The sequence below is a fragment of the Rattus rattus genome, chromosome 7 (genome assembly GCF_011064425.1).
Source record: "Rattus rattus isolate New Zealand chromosome 7, Rrattus_CSIRO_v1, whole genome shotgun sequence".
Classification (NCBI taxonomy): domain Eukaryota; kingdom Metazoa; phylum Chordata; class Mammalia; order Rodentia; family Muridae; genus Rattus; species Rattus rattus.
Window position 1 is genome coordinate 122,267,274 of NC_046160.1, and position 10,476 is coordinate 122,277,749.

Genomic DNA, 10,476 nt, shown 5'->3' on the forward strand with positions numbered 1-10,476 from the left:
AAGCACAGAACTTCAATGTTGAATCTGTCATAATTTCAAGGAAGACTTTACAGGATATCATCTTTTGCATGAGGCAGAAAGAGTCATAATACTTTCAAATTCATTCCATGAAACCAGTATTTACTTGATAATCAAACGTGGTAAAGACTCTAATTAAAAAACAAACAAACAAACAGAAAAAGAAAACCTTCAGGACACATTCTCTGACAAATAAACAGGCAAAAATTCTTAACAAGACACATGCAAAGCAAAACAAGTAACACATTAATGAGATCATTCATTATAAATAATTGCTTTATACTTTGGATGCCAATATTAGTTCACCATACATAATCAATATAATATAAAAAATGCAAATTCATAAACCACATATTTATTTTAATATATGTTGGTATACCATCTTGGCACCTTTATACATAGCTTCATGAAAAAGTTACAGGGACAGGAATGAATGTCATGTTATCAAAATATTAGAGGGTATATACAATAAAACAATTGACACAGTTATATAATTGTTGACAAACATAATTTCTTATAAAATTAAGAACAGGAAACTTATGTGCACCGTCTCCTTCTTTATTCTATATAATGCTCTAGTAATAGCTACAACACTTAGACAAATAAAAGACACAATAAACGGACTGGAATATATTTTTAAGATAACAACCAATCAAGATTTGAAAATAACCTGATGCTTTACTGAAAATAAGATATGGAATCTAATGAAAAACTCTTGGACCTAAAAAAAGCATAAGTACTCTTGCACAAAGTAATGTAATATAAATGGCCAAGACAACAGGTCTCTCAATTGTAAAGTTAGTACTCACGCAGAAATCTTTAATTCTAACTACATGCATGATTTTCTAGAGAAAGTATACTTAAGATCAGTTTTAATTTTGCTTTACCAATTCAAATAGAAAAGGAATATACTCCAAGATAACAGTAGCTTTTTCAACATCAACATCTCAAAAGAATTTGAAAGAAATGTGAAAGAAATGCAAGAAATAAGTATTATAAAGGAAAATATGCTAAAGAATAACAAATAAGATAATTCCCAAAAGGAATCTTAATAATTAAAAAAGAAACCCTCAGTGGAAGAACACAACAACAGAATTTATCATGTAAAGAAAACTTAACCATAAAGGCTGAAACATACATTTTGTGTTAATTATTCAAAATACTCACAAACACTTGCTAGCCTGCATTGTCTAGCCATATGGCATTAGCTGGGCATTTTTATCTGAATCAGCAAAGCATCTCACCTTCTATGCTCCCAATTCTGCCTACTGCTACTGTATGCGCCTAGCAGCAACCTTTCCAGCCATCTAGTTCCCGGGGTTTGAAGCTATTAAGCCAGTTTCAGAGAGAGAGAGAGAGAGAGTGCCAATGTCACAACTTTTTTGCTGTGGACTCTGCTCACACTCTCAGGACCTGCCCACTAATGTTTATAGTATCAGCTCCCAAGAAACCATTAAAATAAAAACCCCAAATGCTTGTAATTTAGCAATCAGTTTTATATCTTAATTCTCATTCTACAAAATGTCAAGACAATAAACTCACAACCAATTCATAATGATATAAAGCACCAACCTAGGTAGGTTAAATTGACTTATAAAATCCATCACTTAAGAAATATTCATAACTCCCTGTGGCCATTTATGGGCACATGGATTTGGGTTGTCCTACACTGCCTCAATCATACTTCTTCATTTTTTTCTCTCCCACTTTACAGAACATTGTCCTTTCCCCACCTTCTCCCTGAGCAATTGCAGGCCTTGCCCCATCCTGTGTCATACTTCACCTCATAAAGACCACAATATCAAAAATCAAGTAAAGTAATAAGTCATATATTACTAACTAATTAGATGATTTAAAATGCATATGATTAAATTGGGAATGTTTTGAAAGACCACTAAGATATATATCCAATTTTCTTATTGTGGGCATTCAAAAAACAGAAATATATTACAATAAATGCATAAAGAATATTCTTATTACAAGCATAAAATCAAATTTGCTAAATGTACAAAAAGAAATATCGATCTATATATAATTGGGCTACAAATAGAACACCAAATTGGAAAAGAAGAGATGTTTCCTGTGAATTTTTATAGAAAAATATTTAAAAACAAATATGTGTATATATATATATATTAAGAAGGATTTTAAAACATACAAGAGAGGTAAAATTCACTTATAAAGGCAAGTCCATCACAGTAATACCTGAATATTTGACAAACACAGACAGTTATATGTAATAAAATTATGTGTCAAAATTGGAGGAAAAAACACAAATTTTTCACATTGAAAATGGTTAAAGATACATATTATCACAAACCCATCTCCACAAAGCAAAAGAAATATTTAACCTGAAGAGAATAAACATTCTCAATGTCACAGAGATTAAGTAGTCATCCCTAGAAGAGTTAAGGCCCAGTTCTAAGAAAATGCCACCAAAAAAAATGACAGGAATTATTATATTCCTTCTAAAAGCACTTATTTGTATTAATGGTCTCAATTATTCAATGTGGAATTCAGGCAAAAAAAGTGTATTACATAATGCTACAATTGTTGTTGCTGCGTCACAAACACACATCACCAAAACAGCATTCTTAATCCTTAGTTAAATGTTGTAAAAGGCAACTTAAAGCAAATATAAACACCATAGGTATTCTAATGAGCAATATAATTGATGTCAATCAAAAAATATTTAGAAAGTATAGGTAAAATATTCTCACACACATTAAATGAAGAATACAAAAGAAATATTACCCTTTTAAAAATACCTGCAACAAAAGATGCACCAATATTCATTAAACAGACTAACTGCTAATTCTAAAAAGCAGAGTATAGTGCCGGTGCTGTGACTGTGCATGAAAGCATGTAACTTATAGACTTCTACTGAATACCCCACCAACACATTCTAGAATACATTGTCCTATGCAGCACATTGAATTTTCTTCAAAATTTTCTAATGTGCTGTATGCATTTAATGTCAACTTGAAAATGGCTAGAGTCTTCTTCAAAGAGTAAACCTCAATGAAAAAATACTCCAACCAAACTTGCTGATGGGCAATTTTATGAGGCATTTTCTTGATTAATGAGAGAAGTGTGTATGCCCTTTCCATAAAGTTGTGCCACTCCTGTATTGGTCTTACTGTGAGGTATAAAGACCAGGCTGATTATATCATGAAACCAAGCCAGTAAACAGAAGTCCTCCATGGACTCTGCATCAATTTCCACATACAGTTTTCCTGTCCTGATATTCCTAAGTGATGGAACGTCACCTGGAATTTGCTTTGGCTAGGATGTTTATTCATTATAGTTGCATTTGACGATACACTGCAAGTCTAACTCTTCTTAGTGTTCATTGTCAGTGCTTACCATTGAACAGGAAAACCTGGGGTTCAAGGGGTGGGATTTTCTGCCATAACTGCCTTTGTCATAACACAGAGATATTTTTGATTGAACACTGCAGATGTTAAGTGTCCTTTTTCCATAAGCAAGTAAGTGGAAACATTAAAACCAAGAAAGATACAATACAGGAGGTTAATTTATTTTCATGAAAAATAGTTTGATTTAAGCAATGAAATAACTCATTTTAGCCATGATATAGGCAAATTTCTACATATCTATTAATAAAAATGGGGTTGATTGTCAGAAAACCTATTTAACATATGAAAGCATCAAGGATATTTTTTCAAAAATGTGAAAACTTTTTATTACATGAATAAAATATACCCTTCCTTAGAATATAAACAGTAGACATTATTGTACTAGGTATACAATTATACAGATAGGCATGTATCAACTCTCTGTGAAAGCATATCTATCAATTAAAAAACTATGAACAAATTGATTAATAAATCAGGCATGAAATACGGTACATATGCAGAATATAGTTCTCTATTCATAACAAAACAAAAATAACAATAAAATTTGAAAATAAATGAATGGAAATTACAAATATTGAATCAACTGTGGTAACCACGATGTGGAAAGAATACACTACATGTCACTTCTTCTTGGTTGATTCCATCTCCAAATCTTTCAATTTCAGTAAATAACTGGTATGAACCAAAAGAGATTAGAGAGATGAAAGGGCCTGAAACTTCTGATGCCTTCCAGAAGTTGAATATTAATTCTTATTACTACAAAAACCACATGCCTTGGCCAGAGATTGGGGGAATTTCTTTGGAGCAGACCTGGAAGCATTTCTCCCTGAAGACAGAATTTTCTAGCACTATAATTTTCTGTACAGACTGGTATTAGATCAAAGAGATCAATACCACCATCAAGCAATGAAGACACTGAAGTAAAACAGTAGCTGTTCCTATAATATATTCTCAAAATATAGCAGTGGCTATTTGACATTTAGAAGATCTGCTATCTAATTGCACTAATGCCTGAACAATGGAATGGAAATAATTCCTGTTACATTAAGGCTAACCAAGTACCTGTGACTAGAGAGGCACAGAAATTAATGTTAAAATTATGGTAGACAAATACAATATCTTTTCTATTTTTACTGAATATACAAGTTTCCATTCAATATAGTCTGAATATTGTTGCCAAAAATTTTCCCAGTTCTCTACATCACCTCCAAACTAAGTCTACATCCCTCCTCGTTTTCTCTCAGTAGGAAAAAAAAAGGCATTTATAAATGGTAAAATAAATCAGGATATAATTAAAAGTAACATCCTTTCTGAGACAAAAAAAGAAAAGAAACATAATAGCCATGGAAACAGCACAAAAAACACACACAGACACAGAAGCAGACACATTTTCACAGAAAGCTATCTAATAAAAACTCAAAACATGAAACCAGAGTGTGTAAGCAAAAGACCTATAAGGAATTAAAACTTATGAAAAATTATTAATGAAAAGATCTCCAAATCTACTTTTATTTTGTATTGCATTGCTCCTATCATCCTGGAAATTAGGCGTTCACAAACAGATATTTTTATAACAAGTGAGGCTTTTTGAAAAAAAAAAGTATTTTCTTTTCTTTACTTTTCAATCGATGATAACTTCTTGCTGAGGGACAGTGGCTTGTGTCCACTTCTAATCGCAGCACTAAGATTATATCAGGCCTTTTACTCTCGGGACCCCGTTGAAGGATTCAGAGAAAGAACTGAAAGAGCTTGAAGGGGCTTGGGACCCCATATGAACAACAATGCCATCCAACCAGAGCTTCCAGGGACTAAGCCACTACCCAAAGACTATACATGGTCTGACCCTGGGCTCCAACTGCATAGGTAGCAATGAATAGCCTAGTAAGATCACCAGTGGAAGGGGAAGCCCTTGTTCAGGTCAAGACTGAACCCTCAGTGAATGTGATTGTTGGGGGGGAGGGCGGTAATGGGGGGGTGGGGAGGGGAACACCCATATAGAAGGGGAGGGTGTGTTGGCCTGGAAACCTGGAAAGGGAATAACAATTGAAATGTAAATAAGAAGTACCCAATTTAATAAAGATGGAGAAAAAATATTATATCTGGCCTTGTGAATATTGGGACAGTCTCTGAGTTCATATATGCTTTTAGTCATTATTTGTTTAGCCAGCCTGTTTCCCTTGATGTACTGTGGCCTTCATGACTCTAGTTCTTTTTGCCTCATCTTCTGCAGGATTCACTTGGTCCTGAGGTGAGGGAATGGAAGATGATCTCAGTTTAGGAATGAGTGTTCCAAGGTGTCTCACTGTCTGAATAGTTTACAATTGTAATGTGTTACCAGATCCCATCCGATCCAGGAGGAATTTCTCTCTTAAGAAATATTACATTCACATCAATATATGAATTAGCAGAAAGTCATTAAGAGTACTTTTATACATATTTATTTAGGAAAAAGATTAGTATTAGTGTTTTTGCCTAGGTCACTGGACTGTCAAGAATTAGATTCTTTATTACCTGAAAACTTTTGGAAATAGGATCAATCCTTTCGAATAACCCTGAAATATATTCATATACTGGTTGGTTACTTCAGAAAAGCCATTATGCATATTACAAAAGTGTAAAAATAACAGTAGCCCACAATATCAGAATAAACTCTGATGGTGTCATGCCTGCAAGAAATAAGTATAATTTCCAACTGTAGTCTAATGACTCCCATAGAAGTTTGGATAAAATCTCCCATACACCCATCAAAGAAGTGTTTGTTTTTCAATTACAGATGAAGACTATCACAGAGATCCACTTCATGGACACCTGTGAAGAATGAATGACCAGGAAAAGTCCAAGTACAGTTTATACAGGTTCACTGCAAACCTTACAAGTCAAAATCAAAAAAAAAATTCTTGAAGAGGGTGCAGACAAATTTCAAGATAGAGACAACCAGGTTAGTACTATGAGCTGACACCTTCTACTCAGGATAGTAATGTTGAACATAGAAACTTTGATAATAGTGCCTGAACAAGATGTGCTTATTATAGGTGGAGACCTCAAAGTTCCCTATCAGTAAGGGAAGAGGTAAAGAAAATCAATATCTGCTACAAGTTTCAGAATGAGTTTCTTCAAGTTTAAGGTAACTGACTAGTCGAAAGTATCATATATATAGTGAAGGACTGGGAAAGATTTTAAGAATTACCTTGTAATTACTGCATATTTATGATACAAAAAATTATTTTTTCATGGTTTTGGCCACAGAATCAACTATGCCCTATCTGTCTATGCAGAATATTATAATGCAATGTACATAAATATAGAAAGAGTAAAAATAAATTAACCATGGTAACTGCTGATATTAAAAATTAATTTGAAGTTTGTAGTTCCATTATAATTTATACAAAACAGGTGGTGTGTGCTGCAATTAAAAAAACTATGTAAGCTTAAATAGGAGCATTTCGTAAATGATTTTTAAGGGTTTAATTTTTTTCCCTTTTATTTATCTTTTTATGACATCCACATTTTATGTAGAACTACAAATCAAATGGTAAGTATGTCATAACTGTTTCCATGAATTAATGGGACATACCTGTGACAACATGAGGAAATATAACATCCATTCTAAGACCCTGCTCTGATTTTTCCCTTATTTCCAATTCAGCCTCTTCCCAGGTACAATACTCCATACTAACTGCGGCCGAGCCTCATCAGGAGGAGATGTTAAGTTGCCTCTCCACGAGAAAATATTGTCAAGTCCTAGTTTTCCAACTGAGAGATGCATTCCACTATGAGACCCACTGTCTTCATTGGGACTCAAAAAGGGTTTTGGATTGTGTCATGTCTGATTCTGTAGATTCCTAGGACCATGACTTGGAGTCTAGAACTAAAGTGAAGTGATATCTGTTAAATCATTTGTCCCTCAAGGAACATAGAATATGATTTCTGAAACTTGTATATGGTTAAATTGGAGGGAAATATCTCTGTAGAATCAGGAAACATACCTTCACCCTTTTGTATCTGCTCCTCATCCCCTGCACAATTGATTTATTTTGTCCTTTTATCTTTTCCCCTTTTATCATAGTACAACAGATTATATAAACTTGGTGTCATTTGATATATACTAAATTAAACACTAATAGCACCTAATACAAGGTTAGGGAACATCATGGTAGAACAAGTGGAAAGATTGTGAGAGTCACAATATGGAGACAAATTTTATGAAATGCCATTGTAATCACTCAAAAACTGTGACAAACTACCCAAAGAAAAGGCATGAAAATACGAAGGGCTAAGGTTTGATATGAAAAAGGGGTCAGCAGGAATGCTAGGTGTTGAAAGAATTGAGTAGAGATGATTGTACTCACTAACTTTCTATTTGCAACCAGAATGGACAAAAAAAATTATATGATTTCTTCCACTATTATCTGTTTCTTTGTTCTGCTTAATGTCTTCATGGCTGCACCTCTGTGTCTTCCTTGACCTGTTATCTGCATATTAACAATGTTACAGAATTTTGCCTGTTGTCACAACAGAAATTACATGGTTTCATGTTATATCTGTGATTTGTTTAAATGGCAGGTTTCTAGCAATAAGGCAATTTTTAATATAATATTTATAACAAAAATTTTAGAAGGTTCTAATGTATAAGAGCTTTGTTGTTTTTTCAGATCCTTCATGATCTCACACACCATTAGATAGGATTACAGTTTCCCTGTTTTGTGAATGAAGAATAGCTCTCTTCACGGCTGTTAAGTACATCAGAGATTCAATTCAAAAATATTCAGTTTTGACCTACTGCAAATGAAGTCATGGCTGTCTTTTCATACTGAGTCAGGTGTGACTCAGTAATGGAATGGTACAATAATTGTTTACCAAATTCTCTACAGGAATCATAAATGAAGGAATATGGAAAATAAGTAAGCACCTTTGAGAAAAACTTATTCTCACATAAACTTTGTTCCATAATGAGGCCAGTTTCTTACCAATAATGACATAATATACTAAAAAGAAGAAACCATTTCAAAATTAATTGTGAGGATAGGATTATTGTCAAAGGGGTATCTTAGATTGAGGGTTGCTTAGGGAATGGCTTTCAAAAAGGCAAAGATTCACTGGCAAGCAGGTAATTATCAGGATGAGGGTCCATGTGTCTGACAGAGATTTGGGCACTGAACTCTCCAGGTCACTGCTCACCTGGAGACTCAACTGCCACTCTTCCCAAAGTGGCACAAGATGGTGGAACTGAAGATGGTCAGTTTGTCATCCATAGAAGATTAATATTTAGGTTTAGCATACAATTATTTTTCTAAATCACGTTTACAATTTGTAATGTGTCTATACCAGGACAAAGAAGAAGGGGTCGGGAAAACTTGGACCAAACTTTTGCCAACAAACTTCCCCAATTCTACACAAGCGATAGAGCCTGGGCCTCAGATGAATGTAAGGGAGGTGGCTCTTGTCAGTGTTGAGAACACAGGTTTCAGGTTTTTGTAGAACAGCAACAACAACAAAAAAGTCATATCTATGATGAAGCAGATACAGACCAATAACTGAGTCAGCTAAAAATATAAATGAGGTAGATGTTACTGATGTGCAAAATTTTTAGGAAAAGCACTAATACTTGAGAGTTCCTAGGTTGTGTAAATAGCAGTGCGTTCCAAATTACTTTCATAATCTGAATACCCCTGACAATTTGCTGTGAATTTTCTGATGGGGAAGCCTCACTAAAAATGCAAATCTTCTTAACCATTTAACCATGGAGATTTCAACATACTCATTTCAAAAAGTAGAAGAGATTTTAGGATTTCTCGAGTTTTAACTGTGTGTATGTGAACTATATGTTTGTGCTGTTTACTTGTGTGTGTCTCTGTTTGTTTAAGTAAAAAAAAAAAGAAGAAGAACTGTTCTCACAGAAATTACAATTTACCAATCACAAGCACATGGAACATTCTGTGGAGACATTAAATGGCATGACAACAGTCATTAGCATTCGATTCTGTCTGCACCTGACTCTACACTGACTCTGATATCCATGTGAACTCTGTGCCCTCTACAGGTACTGAGTGTTCCTGCAGTGAGGTTTGTGTCTGGGTTTACACTGATGGCCTCTCACTGTGCCTGGCACAGTAATAAATGGCAGTGTCTTCCTCTTTTAAGCTATTCATCTGCAGGTAAACGCTGCTTTTGGAGTCATCTCTTGAGATGGTGAATCTTCCTTTCACAGACTCCGCATAGTAGGTTGCATAATTGTTAGATTTGACTTTAATTTGAGCAATCCACTCTAGCCCCTTCTCTGGAGACTGGCGGACCCAGTTCATCCAGGCGTTACTGAAAGTGAATCCTGAGGTGGCACAGGTGAGTTTTAGAGATTTCCCAGGCTGCACCAAGCCTCCCCCTGTCTCCACGAGCTGCACCTGACACTGGAAGCCTGCAAACATAGAAAATCCAGTCAGTAAACTGTCACAAATATCCGCTGTCCCTGTCACTCTCACACAATCACACACTCAATATATCTTTTTATGTATCAAATACCTTTCAAAAGTGCAACAAAGAAAACCCAGATGAGGCCCAACTTCATGCTGGATAATCTGTGTTCAAGCCTGCTCACTGAACGGAAAGAACTCTTGATCCAGAGATGGGTGTCTCTGTTAAAGCTGTAGTGGTCAGGGCTGATTTTATTGAACAGAAAGGAACATTATTTGCATATATTCCTGTTATATTATAACATCATTTGTGAGACCTTTAGAGGAAACAACAAGTAGTGTCAATGTCTGAGAAGAAAAGGACTTAAGTAGAATTTGTTTCATCAAATTGTACATTATTTTCCCAGGACACAGGGAACTTATAGAAGAATTTTTTGCATGCCTACAACATTGTGTTCAATTCCAGTAAAGCAATATGTTAGAAGAATTATGAATTTGAATGAAATGTGGAATATATGCAATCTTATCTCAAAAAGGAAAACAGAAAAGGAAAAGAAACCTCATTTATAGTGTGAATTCATATTTATTAACCAAATATTTGCAATCGTACTATAATGTACATGTGAAACTCTACTGTCTTCATAGTAATTATAAAATTAGTTTCCTATACAAAT

At 34.4% G+C, this 10,476-nt stretch overlaps 1 gene segment (V, D, J or C); it reads right to left on the bottom strand.

Annotated features, from left to right (window-relative positions):
- Window positions 1-9,472: 9,472 nt before the first annotated feature.
- Window positions 9,473-9,957, bottom strand: LOC116905431. The segment is given in 2 exon segments: window positions 9,473-9,807; window positions 9,912-9,957. Coding segments are annotated over 2 exon segments (381 nt in total).
- Between the last annotated feature and the right edge of the window lie 519 nt (window positions 9,958-10,476).